Here is a 22,504-nt window from a genome sequence, read left to right as displayed (position 1 = left end):
GAAAGTTCGGAATTTTTTCTTTCATACGACGCGTGTTTTTTAATGAAGCCTGGAAAGTATGGAATCCCCTGCGCATTGATTCTGTGAGTACTTAGTATTTGCCTGCAACATCGCGAGTGTGCAGTCTGTTAATCTTCAAACCACCAATGAAATTGAGTGCCTTCGTCATTTATGTCCAGGGTGTCTACGAGTCCGGAATTTCCAAAAAGTCCGGAAATAGTACTGATTTTGTAAGGGCGGTCCGAATGTACTTAAGAAGTACGGAAATTCCGTAAGAAGGTCCGGAATTTGTTTAATTTTTTTGTCATTTTTGTCGCAATCTGAGCGAGAAATTCAAATTCTGTCTATTGGAGGTACTGAAAAAGTACTGCATTTTTCTGTTGAGGAGGTACTGAATTTCTTGGGAATGTACTGAAAAAGTACGGTAATAGTACTGATTTTTGGCCAGCCTGTTTTAGTAGACACCCTGATGTCGCAATACGAGCGAGAATCTCTAATTTTCGACATTTTTCGGATTTCTTTAAATGGAATCACTGAGAAAGAAGTTAATTTTTCTGTTGAGGAGTTACTGACTTTTTTGTGAATGTACTGTAAAAGTACAGATTTTTGGTCAGCCTGTTTTAGTAGACATCCTGATAAGTAAAGATTCTAAGGTTACCGGTTGCCAAGTAAGTGGTGTTAGCGCGGCGACTGTTTGGTCCTAGCCGGAGACTTCAACGAGTGGATAGAAAAAATGACGCCTCATCTGCGCCTATGAAGTGATCAGCCGCCTTGCTTATGGAAGGACATCAGGACACATACCTGATGCTTTTGCAGGGTCACCGGCGGTCTGGAAAACCGGGGATGTCAGGGAATTTGCAGTTACCGATAAAAATCAGAGAATTGAAGGCGTTCTGCGTTGAGCAGAATCAGTGAAGTTTAAAGGGAAAAAAATAATAGTGGAAATTTCATTTGAATGTCAGGGAATCTAAAAATATTGGAGTCAGGGAAAACCAAAAATAGTCAGGGAATTTAAAAATGAAGAAATTATGGCTATCCTGTGTTGGTGTTCATTTGCGTTTCTAAAAAATCGTCTTGCATGTTCTGTATTTTTATTAATTTTTATTATTCCTCTTCTTAATTGAATTTCATGCTTCCGAAAAAACAAGCGCAATGAAGTCTGTCATCCACACATGGCGTGCAGAGCAATTTGGACTACGTTTTGCAATGAGGAACTATCATTTCAGGCTCTTCGTATAAACAACGTATGTGCCATTAGTTTCTCTTTGCAAATAGGTGCTTGAGCGGGTGAGTCAGAAACTGCAGTTCCGTTTTGCACAGTTTAGTCCATTTTCAGGCGTGATATCTGTACTTTTTCACCTGTTGCAACTCCTCAGCCTGGATATAATGCGGAAGAAAAGTTCTATGCTCCAGACAAGGGTGGAGGTGGAAAAATAAAATTGAAGCAACTTGTAGATTAGAAACTTTCATTGCCCCTTCATTTCCGCCACATCCCATCTCGGGCCCTGGTACCAATTTTCTGGCCCGGGCCCCTAGCACCGGGGGGGGGGCCTTCCCCGGAAAATTTTTGAAATTTTAAATCTATTTGGACGCATTATGAAGCTCTTATGATGGAGATTTTCCATCAATTTCTGCAGAATAATTACGGCTTTTTTGTTTACTTTCAGCACCAAAAACTTTCGAATTGTTGCATTCAAAACATCTATAAATTTTTTTTTGAGGGGGCAGATGATAATTTTCAATTCTATGGGGAGCCGGGCCCCCCTGGACTCCCCTTTCGTACGTTTATGGCAAGGGAGTTAAAACATTGAAGTCGAGGATGCCCAGAAAGGAGCCTCTTAGCATCCGACAACGGAAGAAAATGAAACACAGTTACTAAAAATATCATTCTACATATACTCAAAATCTTGAAAATCTCTAAAAAAGTAAGAAAAATGTTATAGTGCCCTAGCGTGTTTTTGAAACTTTATTCACCTTTTGCGGAATTTTTAGGGTAATTTTTTCACTTTTCCTTACGAGACAAGGGTTACACATGAATTCGTAGTGGTTTGTCACGTAAGTCACGGGCCCCGGTACCAAGGACCCAGTATCCCCCCCCCCCCCCCCCTTGTGGCGGGCCTTCAGGGCTGAATGTATGACCGTCCACATGAGTGGCCGCACAATGGAACGAACTAATAGAAAAAGTGGGACATGGAATTTTTGACTAAAATTTCAAATTTTTATGTTTATTTCGTCACAAACTCAATTTCTTAGGGTGTTTCTGTAACGAAATTTCACGAAAATACCAATGGAGCCACTTTAAAACTTTTTTGTTCCATATTTCTGAAAATATAAGCTTTCAAAGTTTCCAGATTTTATCCGACTTCACCTATTGACTCCCTCCAGTGTGGGTCAACTAAAGTTTAAAATGACTGAAAAATAGTTCCTTCGGAACCTAAGCATCGATCCACTTCAAACTAAACTTCATTTTGCAATAAGGATCTACAATTTCTGACTCATTCGTAAAATCACCTATTTGCATAGAGAAACTAATGGCTTTAAGGAACGAACGTTGTTTCTAAAATGAGCCAGAAATGAACTGCAGTTTGCAATTTAGAGCTATAAATTCTGGTTCATCTGAAAAAACACATATGTGCATAGGAAAACTAATGGCACATATACTTTGTTTTTAAACCGAGCCGAAATGTATAGTTCCTAATTGCAAAATATAGTCCAAATAGTGGCTCCTCGTTGCGAAATGTAGTCCAACTGACAATGAGTGTACGGCGCACGGTGTTCTTTTTTGAACGCTAAACATCATGAATTTCATTAACCAATATGTCACTAAACATTGTTTATTTTCTTTAATATTCTGAAAGTATACTCGGTGAGTAGGTATTGTGGTGATTTTTCCGCATTTTTATGGAGCCAAAATCGCGGAGAAAACTACTTTTGATAAATCCAAAAACTTGCAAGACATTTCAAACGCACCAGAATGGCTGGTTACTAACGGTGGTTATGTACTGCGTCAGTCAAATTGCAATTTTTTCTCATTTCCCACTGATTACGCGTCATTTATCTTCAGAAAAATGTATTCGCAAGTCAAAATTCGTTCATAGCCTAGTGACCCATCCATCGATTGGAACACAAGGAATTATCAGGATGTGGAAATGTTCGATCCATCTGCCATGTCTAGCAACGTGAAAGTTTAGCGAGAAATCATTCTTGTGATGTTTAACTCTATAAAAAAAAAAAAAGTGTCAATGCATCCCTTATTTGAGAATGATTTTGTCGAATTCTATAGGCTTGTTTTAAATTCCTCGTATACTATCTGACTAAAAAATAAGTACCAAAAATTATTTTTGTAAAATTCTCTCAGCCTTTCGAAAATTTTAACCTACCAGCAGATTTGCAAGATGTGCAGATTTGCTTAAGAGTATGTATCAAAGGTAAATTTTGTAAATTTTCATCTCTTCGTACATGAGTAATATTTTGAAGATGCGATCAAGAAACAGAAGGGAGGAAATAGAATCCAAAAGGAAGCGAATTAAGAAAACAGGAAGAGGAAATCGGCGGATGTATGAAAGTACCCACGCAAAATTGATAAATTGCAGCGGGCCAATGAAGACCCTTCCCAGGAGTGGCCAGCAGGAGTCCCGCGCGCTGATTGGCCGCCGTAAGGGTTGCGCGGTGGGGGTTGAAGAGTGAAGTACCGCGGGTGAGAATCATTTAAGGTCAATTCATCGCCGGCGGGCCTTAAGTTCGGTGCTCGAGCTCCACCAGTTCAGTCCACTCCGAGGACCCTGGTGGCATGTTCGTCTTCTTCGCGATGCGCACTTCAGTTCTACTCCGACAACTTCGTAACCCAAACCATCAGCTGTGATTTTTACAAGTGTCAGTGTTAAATTTTGCAAATCTCGACTCGGGCTCGGTTTTTCTTCAAGTTTAATCCATAAGCCATCAGTTCGTTGTTCCTTCTGTACATCGGTAATTTTGCGTACACTGGAGAAAGAAACACATTGGATCTAGAGTCCAGACTCTTGAAAACATTGAAAAGAATAAATACTCTTGATTCAATCAGATTTAAGCTTAAATCAGAAGGAAATCCGCTCAAATTAAGAGGCTTGGTTCTTGATTTAAGCTTAAATCTGATTAAATCAAGGCTATTTTTTCTTGTCGATGCTTTTAAGATTCTGGACTCAAGATCCAATATGTTTTTGTTTTTTTTCCAGTGTAAATTTATTCATGAAGTTCCCCATAATCGTTCTGATAGGAAGGTCCTCTTGACCAATAGGTTTTTTTAGTCTATACTTTCGTGATCTTAACGTGAATAAGTTTTACTAATATTAAGATTGTCTCGATGATCCACGATATTTTTAGTCTATTCTAACGCGTGTGTGTTCATTTTTCGAAGTGAGAACGAATGCTTTGATTTACAGTGCTCTTCCTGAAGTTAAAAATAATTGCTTTAAAAGTTCAACCGTTTATATTTATCCGTGAAAATTCAGCGAGTTAATCCAATAAATTCGAAATATTCGAGCATAGGCCAAAATTTTCAAAATTGGATATTTTGATCTCGAGTACTCTCCAAATGCATCGAGTTTTTGCCCCTTTAATCCGTGAAAGCCTCTGAAGCACGCCTTATAAAGATCTGTACTAATTCTTAATTTCTCTCCTAATAAGTTTCATATTCAGTTCCTTTTTCCCCCCCTTGAGATCCTCCTCTCGGTTTATAGTTTATGAAGTTAGATTGAAGGTTTAATTTGTGTGTCGTTGAATTTGCTAAAGAAAGTTACTGCTGTAGTTTGATGTTACGAAGTTCGCGTCGTGTGCTCCCGGTTTCTAAATGGTTTCGCCGATTTTCGCTGCATATGCCAGACTGTCATCCCGCATTTGAGTTTTAAGGTAAGCTGTCACTGACGACTGCGTTTGTTTTTTTGCTGTTTTTGCCTTCCTTCTATGCTTGCAGTTCGATTGAAACAATAATTCTCTTTATCTTCATCTTTTGCATCTCTTATGACTTAATTCGAAGTAGAAAAGTGTTGAATATCGAGTAATCTTTCGTGACTTTTACACAGGGCCTCCCGTCTCATATTTTGAGTGATTTTACTTAGCCTCTAAAATATTTCTTCTGTTCAATTCTGAGTGATATTACATGAGTTTTCAAAGTGTTTACTGTCCTTCATCACAAGCGGTTACATTCGATCAATTTTAAATTAAAGGGGCGAAGAAAAGTACCTTGCTTTTATCTTCAAGTCTCTTGTTTTGATTCAGCACGCTGTAATCCTTTACCTTCATCGTCTTTATTCAATTTATTAATTGTGAAAAATCGAGCTTTCAGTCACTGTTACAACCCTCTGTAATCAATATAAGTGATGTACTCCTAAATGAAAATCCATAACTTTGAAAACATTCATAAAATTGTGCTCTATTAAGTGAGCGTTTTGTGCATTTTCTCCCATAACCATCGTAACTCAAGGGCATCCGGGATAGTACCATTTTAAACTAGGGGGGAGGGCTTATCTAGATTTTCTCCTCACACAACTTTTGTATTTTATGCTTATTGTTAGCTGTACAGTAACTTCATTATCAAGAACAGTACAGGATCACTCAAAATCTCTATTTTTATCCCATCTACTTACATGCTTATTTTGCACGCTGCTTTAATTTCCTGGCTTTTTATTTGGGGGGGGGGGGGGGGGGCATTTCCACCTTTTTTTTTATAATAGTAACATTCGATACTATTTTTAAGTCTTCAAATCTTCTCAAAATGTAGCTCATGAACTTCCCCAGCTTTACTTTTTCATATCCCCGCGACTGTTCAGTCCGTCCAAAATTAGAGAATTCGGAGAACTTCAAAGTAAAGCTCTTCATTATTTCCTTTCATAGGTTTTGAAGGAAGATCTTCATTATATCGGAAAGTTTGATAATCAATGTACAAGACAGAAAGCGATTGCTTGGGTCATTCCTCAGCTGGTTTACTCATCATCCTAATCCTTTTTATAATATTTCATCCTCCATTTAATTCTATATTATTATTATTATCATCATATTATTATTAGTATGATTCTCAAGCTTTCCGTTGATGACATTTTCCTCGTATAAGAACCTTCGAACGTCGCAGAATTTATTTTAATTAACTCTTTACTTCATTTTTTTTTTTTTGAAAGTTTTGGGATAAGCTTTTCGGGTATTAATTCTCAACGGAACGAAATAACGAAATAATTAGCTCTAAGTTTTCAGTTTCATTGAGAGGTAATGTCTGGAAACTTACTAGGGGTCGTCGACAAATTTCCCAACAAAATATCATGTAGTATATAGTTAATTATCATAAATTTCGCAACGTTGGAGGGTTCTTATACAGCGTTTTTCCTTAACACGGCGTATTAGATGCACTTTATTTGTAATTGAAGGATTTAACCCCGAAAAATTAATTAAATGAATGAATTACATTTACTCATTACGGTAGGATTTTATTTAAGGAAATAATTCTTGTGTTTCCACGCTGCCATGTACTGAGACTTTCTACAAAGGTATATTAGCTGAAATCCTACTTAGAAGGGGGTTGTAAAATTTACCGTAACAGTCATGTTCCACATGATATATAGTAGCAGCCATAACCGGTAATGGTGATATTTTTATCGTTTAGTGATACTTTTACTGACGTCCGGTAAATAAGCCTCTTATTGGTTCCGACTGCTACATATTGCTAGTTCATTTAGAAAATTTTAATTGTAGGGTTGCGTCAATGTATCCATCGAATGACGGTTGTCTTCCATTTTTTTATTGTAAATTATCTTATCATCTAGTGATCGACGCCACAAATTCGGTGGTTTTCGAATTTTTATGATTAGTCAAGCGACGCCACAACTTCGCAGTGCTCTCACGGCGCCGGCTCAACCCCGGCTATTTCTTTCCTCAAAGTTGGTTTTACGGAGACTTTGGTAAAAGATAGCCGGTAGTGAGTCGGTTGTCATTGCTTCAGGATCTCGGGCAACACTTCTTCTGAATCTGTCTCTATCTTCTCCAAAAATACTTGTTTTCTGCTTACTTTAACACGCTGACCTAGTTCATTCCGCCGCACGTCGCACAGTGGGTCGAGTCAATCGAAGAGGTTGGACAAAATTTGAAAACTCTTAACGCTCAGAGCTCCCTTTTTTAAGAAACTTTAAGGTTCTTAAAGTGATCCCATTGGTCATCTCGTGAAATTTTCTTCTAAAACCACCCTTTGAAATTTAAAATGTGATGAAATAAACATCAAAATTAGCAGTTTCAGCTAATCATGCCCGGCCTCTCTAATTGATTCGATCCGATGTGTGTCGTGCAAAGGGTCAGTTACGCTGGCCACAGAATCGTGTTTTGATGATTTCTCGCAGATTAGCCGAAAATAATTAAGAGTAAAGATTCGTCCGCACAGCAGCTCTCTGTGCTCAATATAAACCATGATATCGCGCTCACTGGAAAAAAAGCATATTGGATTAAGAGTCCAGACTCTTAAAACATTGACAAGAAAAAGGACTCTTAACTCAAGCAGATTTTAGCTTAAATCCGCTCAAATTATGAGGCTTGGTTCTTGATATAAGCTTAAATCCGATTGAATCAAGAGTATCTTTTCTTGTCGATGTTTTTAAGAGTCTGGACTCCAGATCCAATGTGTTTTTTTTTTTTTCCAGTGCTTTGAAGGATTCGGTTTATGACGTCATTCACCGCGGTAGTGGCTCCCTTGGTTTTTTCCACCTTGCTTTCATCAGTCAAGGATACACATTTACACTGGTTACTCAACGTGCAATTCATATGAAAGCTAGGTGGAAGAAACCAAGGGCGTCACTGCCGCGGTGAGTTCAGGCATATACCGAATTCGTCAAAGCGCAATACCTTGGTTAATTTTGGAAGCAGGAAGTTGCTGTTTGGGCGGATCTTATTTTTCTTAGCTGATCGACAAGAATCAAGGATCAAAACCCGACTCTGAGACCAGGCGCAACTTATCCATTTGACCACACTTTGCAATTAGGAACTGCAATTCCTAGCTCATTACAGATACAACATATGTGCCATCAGTTTCCCTGTGTGGATAGGCGTTTTTAAGTACGAGCAAGACATTTTAGTTCCGGATTGCAGAGTGCAGTTGACATTGGTTTCCATTTTCGGCGGATGAGCATGTGTCAAGCGGGTTTCCTTACGATTGCTTTGTTATCTGACTGAATGCAGCAAAAAAAGGTCTTCAGTAAAAGATTTCATTTCAAATATTGAATCTTGATTCAGCTTACGTCCTGTCATGAAATTAACCATAACAATTTGTGGTGCATTTTTTTTAACCCTGCATATTGTCGTTACGTCTCTACGTCCTGAGTAAATTCCATCTTTTTTTTTTTTTTTTTTTTTTTTTTTTTTTTTTTTTTTTTTTTTTGCTGAATTCAGATCAGACAGTGATGATTTTCCCCCCTAAATTGGGGCTTGTTTAAACTTACGTAGCTAGTAAAATGTTTGCACGGAGTTATACCTGTATCTCGTGGCCTCACTTCCAATAAGCCCGCTAAGCGCCGCACACACTTGGCAGTATGGCAAGGAATCGTGGTTTTTACCTTTCAGCGTAATTGTTACATATCTCAGTTCAATTAAAAGATCTATTTAGGGCGACATTCTTTTGGCGAAATTTTTACATAACTAGAAATGCATCGTACAGCCCAATAGTTATAATGCTTAGCAAAGCTCGATCATTTCTTGTCTTGATTTTTTACCCAAACAATTATGCAGCTATGTATCAAGAAATCATGCAAATCTGTAACTTGTCGAGACATCTGTAAACTAAACTTAGATTTCTTGCTAATGCCTGGTTTAATCTACCCGATGGACTGCATTTTGCAATTAGAAACTACGATTTCTGACTTAATTTAGAAACAACGCATGTTCATTAGTTTCCTTGTGGACATAAGTGTTTTTACAGATAAGCCAGATAACAAAGCTCCTAAGTGCAAAATACAATCCAAGTTTCTTATTAAATTCAAGAAAGAATTCGCAATTCGTTCATTTTCCTCGGTTAAAATGGTGTCCATGCAGAGTTTGAAGCCTTTTTTACGGTGTGCGCCCGGCTTATGTTATTGGACGTGAGACCACGCAATTTTGTCACTTGGTCTCAATTGAATCGGCGAGTTCAACAATGATCCATTAGAGCCTTAATTTTAGGAATAGCGTAAAGAGCCGTAAAGATAAGTAGAATACACTTTCTCTGAGGGGCAAGCTCAATGGCGCCCTTTCCTTGAGTAGGTTCACGTAAATTTTGCACGTCCACGAATCCTTTTTTTTATTTTTTTTTTGAGCGTAGTTTTTGTCTTTGCCGATTCAATTGAGAAACTAAAATCTATATTGTATACATAAGGTAGTAATGACTTCGTATATGGTAAGGTTAATTTAAGTATGTTTTTTTACTGTTGAAAATAAGTTTGGTTGGCGTTATTCAACGTAATCTGCGAAATAATATGAGGTTCAAACATTAATTGATGGAGAAGTAGTTCAGGTACTAATTGATTTAAGTGTAATGTGGGTGGCCTATATTAGTTTTTAATGAAGGTTTTACGGAAACAAACGAAGAGCCGTATTGAAGTAGGTATATGGATCTGACAGATAATTAAAATTGAAGATGGCCGAGTATCTACTTTTGATTTTAGTACAAACCTTTGAGTACTTATTTTGTGTTGTTTTTAGAAAGCATGTATCTATGGTGAAGCTCTTAAACCACGTATCTCGCACTTGGGGTTTTTTAAGATCTGCGCTTCAATTTTATTTTTGAATGAAAAAGAATTAATCATAGTTCGTTGAAGTTCGCACCTAATTTTCCCGGCCCGGACGGCAAAGATCACAGCAGTTAACGAGGTACCGCCTGGAATTTTGCCATTTTAAAAAATGATGTCTGCTTTAAGATCTGCGCTTCAATTATATTTTTGAATGAAAAAGAATTAATCATAGTTCGTTGAAGTTCGTACCTAATTTTCCCGGCCCGGAAGGCAAAGATCACAGCAGTTAACGAGATATCGCCTGGCATTTTGCCATTTTAAAAAATGATGTCTGCAACCTTGCAAACAGTCATTTCTACGTGGTTTGGGTGTTTCACCGCTTATATGCTTAATATTGTCTCTACCGTCGACTGTAAATCAGAACAATCTGAACATGTGTTTCTTAAATTCTCCATGAAAACACCTTCATACCTTGCGGTACAAAGCAAGGAGCGGTTTCAGGGTTTGCTGTGGCGTGTATCATTGCACCTGTTAGAATCGCGTTCACTAAGCGATTCTCATCTTCGCATTCGTATTTACGAAAACTGCAAAAGCCTCAAAAAACTTTCAGATTTAAAGGGGAAAAGAATCCGGCGCTCGCCATATCGACTTCTAAATATCACACACTGTTCCATAATAGCTTCAGTCCGCCACTGGAAAGAAGAAGATCAGTTCAGCATTGATATGCCGCGTAAATGCACTATCTCAAAGTTTGCATCAGCCAGAATGTTAGCCTCATACGTTGCTCCTTCTTGTATAAAATTGAATGGTTATCTTAAATTTAAGCCTTCGTAAATAAACGTATCGTCTAGAATGTCTGAAACAGTTCTTCTCCGTTTTGACGCAAAGAGCAACAGTATCAAGTTTCGTCAGCATCAGATCTGTCATGTCAAACGAAATTTTTTGCCACCTTATACGAAACCGTATAACTTGTCCTACCCTGGAACCGCAAACCTATTTAGTATTCAAAATTCTCTGTTATGTTGTGCGCAGACAGAAATTACGCCATCTTGTAGTGGGCTCAAAATTGTAGACGAATTTCTGTATTCTAATTTTTTCTGTCAAACGAGAAGAGATCCGTTCGATATCGGCAATGAAACTGGAAAAGTGTTTACCTTGGTACCGAAGTTTCGAATTCTCCACTCCCTTCTCATAATTTAAAAGGCGACATAATATCTTGAAATTTTCACAGGATATTCTTTAAATAGCAAGAAAACCTCACTCAAGTTTCTAAGACATGACGTTGAGTAGAACATTTCTCATTTAGAAAATAATTTATGACAGAATGTCTGCAAGACCACAAACCTAGATACGCATTTCTCCAGTTTCACTTTCGATGTGTTTTCTTCTGTACAGTTTTTCCAGTCTTATCTAAGGTTTTTTTTTTAAATTTTTTTTTTGTTTGCCTGTTTAATCACTAAGTCAAGTATGTAATGTATTTTAGCAGTAAGCTAATAGCAATAGCAAATACGAGGTATCTTCATCACACTGTGGATGCGAATCGCAGTGAGTTTTTGTCGCTGTGGCTCCGGCTGTTTGTATCGAAATGTTGTTGTGTTTCAACTTTGGTAAAAACAGCTGTGGTCAAGGTGACTTTCCCTTCAGTTCGGACTACTTGGAAGACGACAACATGAATGGATTCCTGCAGTTCTTAGCTGATGGCTGCCCCAATTAGGGTTTTCTTTTAATGACACTTGTAGGGCCAAGATGGAATAACTTTCGTTATTAATCATGCTTAAATTCAGACTTTAAGGCATGAATTAATTTTGGATCATTGGTTCTAGGGGACGCAAATCTAATTATATTTCAGCTTTTGTGAGAACGAAGAGTCGCTTTTCTTCTGAAGTTTTTAGAATTTTAGTAAGAAATAAACAAGTAACTTTCAACATTTGCCACAGAGGAGTGATCCGATTCTGAAAATGCCAAGGTATTTGTTCTCACGGATAAGCCAACACTATGCCGTGGAGGATTAAGTAATTTTTTTTGCGCCTCCATAACTAAGTTCACACCCAAGAATTTTTCGCTTAAAAAAATATTTTTTCTATAAACTTGTAAGGTACTCATGATTATATGCTGTGTTATGGTTTCCCTAGTTTTTATCATCTTTCGATGCAAGTATTAGGTTGCCTCAGTTATTATCACATCATAAACTGCCTGCTGACTGAAATTTCTCATTGTCAAACTTTCAGTTTGGTTCGTCCATCGCTGACTCAAAATGATCTTAGCAAATTCCGCCAGCTAGGCGACAGCTTTCTCTCCCAAAATGTTGTTTATATTCAACTTTGGTAGGAAAAGCTGTTATTAAGCTGGATTTATTCTTCTTCTTCAACGTTTATCCTGAAGGCAGCATTCTTCAGTCAACAGAATTTATCACCAGTCCTGAATCTTCAGCAGCTTATCCTCAATGAAAACTAGCAAGGGAAGGCTTTTTCACCCAAAATGTTGTTGCTCTCAACTTTGGTTGGAAAAGCTGTCCCTGAGCTAGTGATATCTCAACATTGTAAGATTCTCCGTCGGATCTGACATAGCACCCGCGAAGTCTATAAACTACATTGAGATTCTTCCCGCCACACATGGACTCTCAGAACCATCAGAGTGAATTGTTTGATTATTCTATGAAAAAGCTGTTGTATCATTGCATATTTGTCGATGCCTCATTACGTGTAGTAAAAAGCTGTTGTATCATTGCATTTTTGTCGATGCCTCATTACGTGTAGTACTAGTATCTACTCAAAACAGTCCGCTAACTAGCAATTACTTTGTGATGGACTTGATCATTCATTTGCATATTTAAAAGGCTAGTAGGGTAAATTTGAAGAGGTTTTAAGGGATTATTAGTTTTATCATAAGTAGATCTACATTCTAGTAACTCTATAAAATTAGTAGTAATTATGCGTAGCATTCTATAATCATGGTGAAATGGTTCTAATTTTATTTTTAAAGATTAGGATCTTTAAACTAAGAAATTTGAATTTTTGCATGTGCAGTTTCCTCCAACAGGTCAGTAGTTTTGAAGAATAGCATAAAAAGGTGTGAAACGCAAGACCTATGTGGGAAGCTAATTATTCTCGAAATTTATTAGAATTATTAAACATAATGAAAGACTGAAGTAACAAAGTTTGAAAATATCACACACAAAAATGAACATAGTTAATATCTAGGGTAAAAATAACAAGGGTTATGAGTTTCTGTCTCAAGGAGTCCTCAGATCGAGGAATTTTAAATAATCTCTTAGTACCTAAGGTAAAACAAAAACAATGGTTAGGAGTTTCTATCTCAAGGAAACCTCAAATCGACTAAGTTTTGAACAGTGTCTTTAGGTCAGGATGTCCACTATTTTATGATGCATGGACAGTCCAGAATATTGAAACATGGTCTTTGAAAAATTTTCCTTCAAGTTATGGAGGGAATGACCTAGTAGCTCAGACTGATTTTCTTTAATAATATTTCTTGCTCTTTCCTGATAAATGTCTCCCCAGGTCATTGAACTGGTAGACCTTAGGGTGAAGATATTTCTTTCATAATTTGGGGCAACACTTCTTCAAACAAGGAAAGACCAACAGGAAAAATTTGTGAAATTGTTTTGACAGAAAACTTGAAGGACACAAGGTATGAGCTCTTTCATTTCAGGATTTATGTAAGTACAGAAAAAGAGTCCTAGCATCGCAGCTGACTTCCTGTGTACAGTTTTTTCTAAAGCACTGTGAGTCTCAAGGCAATTTCGAAAACTCTAAAGATCCACCTATTTATGTATGCTGTAGTGGTGGCTAACTCAGGAGTAAGGATTAGGAAGGTTGGCACAGTGAAATCAGGGGTCAGGCGGTGGTTTTCTGTGAAATTTCTTAAATTCACCTTAGTTTTAGTTTTCGCAGTAACTCTGAAGATGTTCCGGAAGTAACTGAGATATTTATGCAGAAAACAAGAACATTAGTAAGCAAAAGTTATGTTAGCACCAGCAAGAACAGGAGGTAAATAGGGTAATCTAGAAGACTACCGGCTGACAGCAAGAGGGCTGCCAGATTTGGGGGTAGTACATCACTTTCAGGAGTTCATCAACAATATGTTTAATCCATGATTACATTGTCGAAGAATATACAAAACGTACTACAGGCAACTGCCCTTTGTTGGGACAAAATCCCCTGAACTGAATCTTGTATATGATATGATAGCAATGTAAAAAAACTCAACTTCGTCGGGGATAATTCCTCAGGATGGATAAGCCCCAATTAAATGAAGTTTGCCGTAAGTGTTAAATCCTCAAAATAATTGAGAAGCAAAAATAAATTTTTATCTTTAGCATGTTTGACTAGACAGATTGGCTTAAAAAATTGAAGCCAGGGCAATGGACGACTTATCCAAGAAAACTATAACTTATTTAAGGAACTTCTTATGGTAAATTGAAAGGGTGGTATCAATAAATAGGAGGTCTGCGCGATACATTCTATGAGGCAGGGCTGTCGTTGGCTTTCTTGTCATCCAAGAATGACCTGAAGCAGTATTCTTTTAATTGGTAATACCTAGTGGATAGAGGTAAGCAAGATGGTCGCATCTTCATTGGGATGTCTCAAAATTGTAGTTTTTTGGAAGGAATCCAGCCATCATCGACAAAGATTTTATAAAGATGAACTTTAAGTGGGCCAGAAGAGTTACAATAATTTTCTAGTAAGGATGTTAGTTCGTTCCTTTCCAAAAGACTAAGATGGAGACTAATGTTTTGGAACACCGTAATGAAGGAGTGATTTTATTGCTTAACGCTATCCAAAAGAAGACATCCATTAGATGACTTATAAGTGAGTGTCATGAAGTCGGCTCCATGTCTTGGATCCTGAGGCTATTCAGATTTGTTTGGAATATCCTCATCAATAAAGTCCTCTTGATCTTGTTCGGGATTATTTGATGTCTCTGCAAACTGTGCTCTCTCACGAACATTTTTCAGCCGCCTCTTCATTGCCATGTAACCTGTAACAGGTTGAAGGATGTAAGAGATAGTCAATCAACGCATCTGATAATTATTGCAAGAACTGATAGATTCCAGGTGAGCATTGAGCTGTCATGTTGTCTGGCTCGGCAAAAACCGGGAACAATCAGCTGGACTGGGACCATTTGAGTATTGACGTGGCCACTTCTGATCCTCCGCTAGTGAGCATTACCAAGCAGTGACTTGTACTTTCATGCAGACTTTTAATACTGTAAGTGTTAAAGGCTGCCTGACGCTTTTTTTCTATAATCATCCCAATCTGTCAGTGTTTTCCTTACCTTTCCTTTATGTTAAAGCAAAATGGAGCATTTAGGACCCCATTGACCCAATCAATGTGAATAGTGGTTGATCAAAAATCTGGGCCAGTGTAATTTCTATTTTTTTCCCCCCACAAAAATGACTGCTGAACATCGAATTCTGTAACAAATATCCCACACTATGCTCAGTATCTAGGTCTGGAGAGACAGAATTTTTTTTTACATTTCGCAGGTGCGTAAAGTTAAGACTTGTGTTCAAAAAAAAATAAGTGTCCTCTTTCAATCTACAATTCCAAATCCCTGAGGCTTATTCAAGTGGACTGCATTTTACAATCTGGGTTTCTGGTTCCGTCTAGAAACAATAGATGTACCATTAGTTTTACTATGTACATACATGTTTTTGCGAATGAGCCAGAAATTGTGATTCCTATTTGCAAAATGAAGTCCAAATATCCGAAGACATGGGTGGATGAGCGCAGATTCTACTACTCACCTTCTCAGTTTGACTGAAATATTTGTACTTACATTTAATTGTTTGTATGACAGTCCCAGGGTTCATTTTTTTATTGATTTTCTGCTCCTGGTTTTCTTGTTTGGGCACAGCTTTTTGCAGTCTAGGAAAAAACATGATGAATCATTAATCAAGTTCAATTAAGGAGCTTCACTTCAAAATAAAATTGTTCTGGGGAATTCCAGAATGGGTTCTTGACAATGGAAGAATTGTTCTGAAGAATTAAACGCAATTGGACATGATAGCAAGCTCTGAGTTTTCTCATTAAGACTCTTCAAACTTCCATTTAAATAAAATGAAAGAAAAATTCCTGGATGGTAGGATTTAAATAAAATAAAAACGATTACATATTCAGGGGAAATTTTGTTTTTTCCATGGATAACATAAGGATGGAAAAGAACGCTTGTGATTGGTTGATTTAATATTATTATGTACTTTTTAAGTGTTTTCATCAGGTGGAACTTTTCGTTGGTTCTTTGATTAGCTATTGATGACTCATCGTTGATCTGTCATGAAATGGGCATGGTAACAGAAGGATTAATTCAGCTTTGGCTGATCACAGCACTCCACTTTAACTCAATTTTACCAGGTAAATTCAGGAAATACTTTATATATTATTTTATTCAATCTATACTTCAAACTCGGAGAATTCCTTTCTTTGCATATCTGGTAACGCTAAGTTCCTGCGTTCTGTAGGGCAGATTTCCGTGATTTTTTGGACTATCGCCAGGCAATTGTCTCTAGGCGGGCCCGCTCTATTCAGATTTTGAAAATATGACCCAGGCTCTTCTATATTACATGGTACAGTTGCGAATTCTCCCACATACACAATGTAAATTTTTATTTTTTGTCACAGTTCGTTTGGGCGTTCTACTGGGTCAATTTCAATGATTTTGTAGTTATTGACAAGTGATGTGTGCCTAGATGAGCCCGCTCTAATTAGGTTTCGGAAATAAGACCAGGTTTTTTTACAATCATGTTATAAAAGTGAGCATGCACCACAACTGCCTTGTTGCGTAGAAAGTTACGCAATGGCCGAGTAGTAGCCTGCCCTCTAGCTCTCGTCTGTGAACATAAGATCCACTTTACAAAATTTGAGGTGGGCCGTGGCCCAGTTGTCTAAAGTGTCAAGCTTTCCTGCCTTAAGTCTCAGTTTGTGGGTTCGATCCCTGACTCTCTGACCTTTTAATTATGAACATATATTCATCTTGCATTGTTTTACTGCAATGGTTCCTTAATCAATCATTGTGAAATGCATGCTTTTGATCTCAAATTTTTTCTTCTTTATTTATCAAAAAAATAAATCTGTAAAATATACCTCATATTGTAATTTTTTAGAGGAAAAATAAAACCAACATTGATAAGAGGCTAAAAGAGAAAGACGCATCGATAAAAATCGGAAACGAAAAAAAAATGGAAATAAAGAAAAAATTAAACAGCACTGATAGTATATTAGGCACTTACTACTTCTGCCAGGAAAGTTTTGCCAAGATTTGTTGAGCACATTTTAATATGAAAATATGAATTTTATTAACGCTGCGGCTATAAAACTGCGCCGCCGGGCGACTCTTTGATATCAAAGAACGCCTTTAGGAGGTTGGGCCGTGTAGCGACGAGGGGGCGTAGCCTCCTAGTAATCATTTAGCCTTTGGCGCAATTAGAGATAGTTGAACTGAATTGGTAGCTCCAACATAGCCGTGTATTTGCATGGCAAAGATTGTAAAAATGTAGTGCTTAAGACATGCAAGTTAGCGAACAAGTCAGCAACAATTCATTAAAGGTGCTGGATTGGATTCCCATTCAGAATGTTATGCCACCCTCAATTGAATCAGTGAGAACGAAAACACCAATTCGGAAAAATTAAAATAATCAAGACGCATACAAAACTGCAAAGTAGGTGGAAAAGTTAGTCAAAGAAAAAGATTTTTGCTGCCGAAAGACAAGTACTTATGGACTCTTTAAAGGTCAAAATTGGAACAGATGCGCTAACTTCAATGATCTTCATGAAAATTAGCTGTTTTTAATGGAAATTGAGCATTTTTGTGTTACCGAGTTGGTGTGTTTTTGTTCTCGCTGATTCAATTGCGAAACTTACGAGCATTAAGTACTGTGCCTTAACCTAACGAAATTAACAGTGTAAAAAAAAGAAGAAAAAAAGTAAGTGATAGATAGAGGTTAGAGCTCTGAACATTATTATCTTTCGCCTCATCGAATGGGAGAAAAGGAAGATGGAATTACCTTTCAACTTTCTGTTTTTCTTTCTCAAGTTGCTTTTTCAACAATACAAAGTTTGACCTTGTAAGGAAGTTTTCTTTAAAAGTGAAAAGGTCTACATTAATTGTCTGATACAGGAACAGTTCTTTTATCACTTGCAGTGCAGGCTGAAAAACAGAGCAGAAGTTTTGATTAGAGCCCTAAAGCACATTTGATTTAGAATATAAAATTAATTAAACCTCCATTTATTGTTTTGTACTTTTCAGGCAAAATGTAGAGAACCTCTTCAATGGATCATGGATGATTAAGGCTTCTCGACGAGTCAAACATTTTTTGCTGCACCCGGCCTGTTTGTTTTATTTGTAAGTCTTGGTTTTCAAATAAAATAATTTTGTAACTCATTTTTCTTTGTTTTTTATTCTCCAATGGTTGAAAATAAAGTTCTGATACTTTAAAATGTCACAGGTTTACAAGTAAAGAAGGTAGAGATGTTTTTAATTATGAATTTTCGATCTGATTGGGTTTATATTTGTGTGTTCCTCATTGCAGAAAAAAATACGGAGACATTTAAGACTTAAGATAATCGCATTTTGCAATAGGATTTTTTATACTAACTACATATTTGGATTTTGATACTTATTTTCAAAACAATGGTTGATTTTATATTGTCCAGGTTTGCTGTTTTAGGTGACTTAAAAGAAGATTCTTACCGAATTTATGAATTCACATAGGAAGCAGATCCAAAGGCTTAAATTTAAGACGAGTAAATGTGGTATACTCTCACTATTCGTTCTTGTAAAAGCCGCTGGGATTATCATGTATGAAGGCATCAAAAATAAGTACACAAAACACCTGAGAAAGAAGACATCAGATAGCTCCAGTTTTTATATGCAAGAGGTGTCCAACACTACAATTCAGTCAAATAATTTTTTTCTGCAATTCTTTTTTTCTTACAAAATCATAAGTTATGACTGTGCATTGACATGCAACAAAAATGGGTGAGTTGTGCTTTCTACAGTCATGTTTTGATTTATCAAATTCTTGCTCAGCGAAAACTGAGAAAATCCATTAGGACGCAAAGTTTGGTTGTTAATGGAGATGCTGCTTTTCGAAGAACGTGGCGCAGAACGCTATCCACCATGGTGCTGCATACCATGGTTTCCTCCGCCTTGGTTTTATAAATATTAAAAGTTTAGCATCCAGTTCGAATTATGTACCACTGATTTATGAGAGGAAGAAACCAAGATATGTACAACCACAGTGGATGATGTTACACACACACTGTTTTTCAATGAGAAATATTGTCATTAATGTTGGGCATAAAAACTAGACGTTTTGGCAGATCCAATCACTTTGCAAATCCATCAGTTTAAATTATCAACACGGAATTTATAACTAACAACACTGACTCACTAGCTCTTACTTCATAAGAGCGCAAAATAAAAAAAGGGAAAAACAGAAAAGGTAATTGAATTAGTGAAAATGAAAACACACCAACTCAAACTGCACAATACCCAAATTCCATTTAATTTCCCCAATTTCTGTGAAAGCCTTAGAAGATGGCACATCTATGGCACATTGGGTCTTCAAAGTGTCCCTAAGTACTTGTCCTTCCGCACCTAACAGCTTCTTTTTCGATCGACTTTTCCATTAACTGTTCATTGTTTTTTGTTTCTTGAAAATTTTCATTTATCAGAAATGGTGTGTTTTCATTCTGACTGATATTGATTTAAGTGTACAGGAGGGCTTCAGGCTGCCTCACAAATCCTGGGGAGTCCCCTAGCTTTTAAGTTTGAGAGCTGCTGGTGTAAAATAATATGTGCAGTTACCATCTGTGAGAGCTGTCTTGAAGTCCCAGTAATTTCCTATGACCAAAAGCCTATGACACACTGCCTTTAATATGGTGTAATTGACTTTTCAAGTTCTGCAGGTGACTGAGGACTAGATTTACCTACTTTAGATGGATGCAAAAGCAAATTGGTTACCATAAAATGCAATAGAGGGTAGACATAATGGACAAGATCCAACTTTTTTCACTATCCATTTTCTCGAGGTTGCACAGAGCTCGAATGAACCATAACAGTTGATCCATTATACTAATCACCAGAACAGCCTTAAATAAGAAATCCACACACCTGAAAAAGAAAACAAGAGATATTATTGAAGAATCGAGCTTCGGTATGAATTTTTTAAGATATTTTGTCAAAAATAAATTGATTAAATCGTATTACCTAGTTAACTCTTTGGTACATTTTGATGTTTGTGCAGTCAACTTTACTCATCAATTCGTCGCCTACCTGACATAAGGGCGTAATTACACTTTGTAATGAACCCTATACAATTCAAAGCTTTTCTGGGCTCATCTCAATGTGTTGTTACGCCCTTATGTCAGCCAATCGACGAATTAATCAATGCAAATCAGGGGCTGACTGTTTAGAGAGGCAAGAGGGGAATTGCTCCCTCAATTTTAGCCACCAAGGCCAATTAGGGGCCCCTTTGTGCTTTAGGTATAGGGCCATATTACGCACTTTTGAAGGAACCTCGGAGGGCTTTTTAGGGCCTCTTTTGAACCTTTTCTTGTTCCCTTAAGTGAAAAGCTAATCCTTTTTTCTGAGGGTTGTGTCCCCAGAAATATTAGGAGCTGGTCCATCTCTGGAGCAATTCTTTATTTAATGAGTCCCCAATTCTTTGAAGAGAAAACTATTTAGAATTCAAAGAGTCTGCATGTTATTTATAATTAACAAATTATGCTGCAGCCCTCTTTCGTTTTTTGTTACATTTCAAATATTAATCCAGGGGACTCATACTTATCATCAATATACATTTTTCTAATATTATTGATATCTATAAATCAATATGATTTTATCAAAGTTTATTTTCTCATGAAAAAATTAGGTAATAAGAACACGAGTAATGTCTTTATCCTGGTTTTGCACATTCAACCACCCACAGTGATATTTGAAATATAGGTAAGTACCTCCTTTGATTCTTACCCCAGTTTAAAAGCAGAAGTGGAGAGCAAAGAGAGACTAATCTGCCTCCAAAATAAGCAACTGTTGATGCCCTTCAACGTTACACTTCTGCTTACGCTGTGCATGAATCCTCCTATCATGAATGCAGAGCTCAGATTTGAAGGCAGATGGTAGTTACTGAAAGTGAAACTTGAAAACATGTCACTGGCGGGAAGATTGTTCAAGCAGGTTACAAAACAAAATCCGCTGAACAGCAGCTCCCACGAAATGATGGGCATTCGGTAGTCTTTTGTTCGTTTGAAGATTAAAGGTGAAACAATCTGAAAGAGGACAGAGAAAGTAAAAAATTAAATCTGAAAAGTAGAAACCATTGGAAAAGAAGATCTGCTCAGAGCTATGGTCCACTTAGGGCAGTTGGCTCCAAGAGCTTCACTGTGCCGTTTGGATACCTCTCAGATGCATAGCAGTCATTTAAATTTTTAATTATTTGTACTTACTAAACCTGCGCACTAATCCAAGTAATATAATCATTGTTTGTGCAATAGTATACAACTTTCTGCACAATAATTTTTTTTTTTTTTTTTTTTACTGTCTTAAAATTATTGGGTAAAAATCAATGAATTTGGAGATCAAAAATGAAATGAGTATTCCATTGAGTATGAGACGAGTACAAAAATAAGTGTTTAATCAATGAATTGACAGTGAAACTCCCAAGTCTCATCTTGGTTTCTAAAATTGTAGACTTCTTTTCAGAGGTACTTTATTTTTCAAATGAAAACTACTTCAGCAAAGTTCTTAAAAATTGCTGTGATTTTCCTTCTCTGCACAAACTTCAAGGAATGATGCTGATTATTTCTCCTATTAAAAATAAGATAGGAGCAAGGATTTTAAACATCATCGAAGAGATACGAGGTTCTGGACTAGGACGATTGATGCGTATCCTTAATGAGCACCTGCATCTAAAGTCGGACTTAGTTGTTATGACAATGAGCTGAGCTCAATTTTAGGGCTTTGTTTTTTATGACTGAGAGACCATAATCGGCAGCGATTCAGGGCTCACCCAACATAATAGTGATTTTATACTAATAGGTCACAACCCAAGAACATTTCAATCATGAAAGTATCAAACCCACAGAGCGCAATGGTCGTGTTATACAATTTCTGCTCTTACTTTACTGTTTCAGGAGTTTATGCCTTCTTCATAAACTTTGAGTGTGATAATTGCATACTTGATCGTGACAAATACGTTACGCCACAAAATTGATCGGTGTGAAAAAAGCACACTAATTTACCTCAATGTAGACACTGTTGAGGATGAACCACATCCCGTAAGATATGACGGCAGCAGACAAAATATCCATGGTCGAATACCTCCTTGATGATTCTTCCTTATATTCTTTTCAGTTGGAGAATGAACTTGGCCACCACTTACTTAATAAAAAGATTGTGAGTGAGGGCCTCCCGTTTCAGAGCAGCCTCCACAGGATTAAAATTCCTCTACGGCATGTTCATCAATTAACTAAAATTGATGTTTCCAATTAAAATTGACTGAAGAAGAGTTGCGAATGGAGAAAGTTGCGAGAGATTCGTGCTGGTGTGTTTTGAAATCATAAAAATTACCTGAAATCTTGCAGGGCACTGATAAGAAATAAGATATGATAAGGGAGTCATAACATAACCTCTAAATGGCAAGTCAGGGACAATCTTCGAGGATGATAGGATGATAGACTGTAAACAAACTGAAAATAGGGAATTGAATTGCGTTGTTTAAATTGCCATAAATATCTCAAACTCAGATTAAAGTTCTTCTCCGGATTGTGAAA

General features: G+C 37.1%; 1 protein-coding gene and 1 long non-coding RNA gene across 2 annotated transcripts in view; one reads left to right on the top strand and one right to left on the bottom strand.

Moving 5' to 3' along the window:
• The window catches only part of LOC109042569 (uncharacterized), a 45,095-nt gene extending 26,985 nt beyond the window's left edge, over window positions 1-18,110 (top strand). The window contains exons 3-5 of the long non-coding RNA XR_011899818.1: window positions 14,778-14,938; window positions 15,939-16,084; window positions 17,976-18,110. This is a non-coding gene — a long non-coding RNA (uncharacterized lncRNA). The remainder of the gene's footprint in view (window positions 1-14,777; window positions 14,939-15,938; window positions 16,085-17,975) is intronic.
• Window positions 12,797-22,325, bottom strand: LOC109042567 (uncharacterized). Its single transcript, XM_019059384.2, has 7 exons — window positions 21,974-22,325; window positions 20,703-21,001; window positions 19,695-19,844; window positions 18,420-18,561; window positions 17,734-17,876; window positions 15,510-15,598; window positions 12,797-14,708 (listed from the first exon to the last, which is right to left on the bottom strand). Exons 1-7 carry the CDS (start codon window positions 22,040-22,042, stop codon window positions 14,581-14,583), a joined length of 1,020 nt encoding a protein of 339 aa, XP_018914929.1. The 5' UTR covers window positions 22,043-22,325; the 3' UTR covers window positions 12,797-14,580.
• Between the last annotated feature and the right edge of the window lie 179 nt (window positions 22,326-22,504).

This window comes from Bemisia tabaci, chromosome 4 (assembly GCF_918797505.1).
Source record: "Bemisia tabaci chromosome 4, PGI_BMITA_v3".
Classification (NCBI taxonomy): Eukaryota; Metazoa; Arthropoda; class Insecta; order Hemiptera; family Aleyrodidae; genus Bemisia; species Bemisia tabaci.
Note: the sequence above shows the minus strand (reverse complement) of the source record. Positions and strands in the feature narration are given on the sequence as shown.

Excerpts from the sequence above, each read along its gene's own strand:
- LOC109042567 (XM_019059384.2), bottom strand. The coding sequence starts at position 22,042 with ATGGATATTTTGTCTGCTGCCGTCATATCTTACGGGATGTGGTTCATC. Across the intron at positions 18,562-19,694 it reads ACCCTCTATTGCATTTTATG|GTGTTTTGTGTACTTATTTT; the intron begins GTAACCAATTTG and ends CTTCTTTCTCAG. Across the intron at positions 17,877-18,419 it reads TATGTGAATTCATAAATTCG|CCTGCACTGCAAGTGATAAA; the intron begins GTAAGAATCTTC and ends TCTGTTTTTCAG.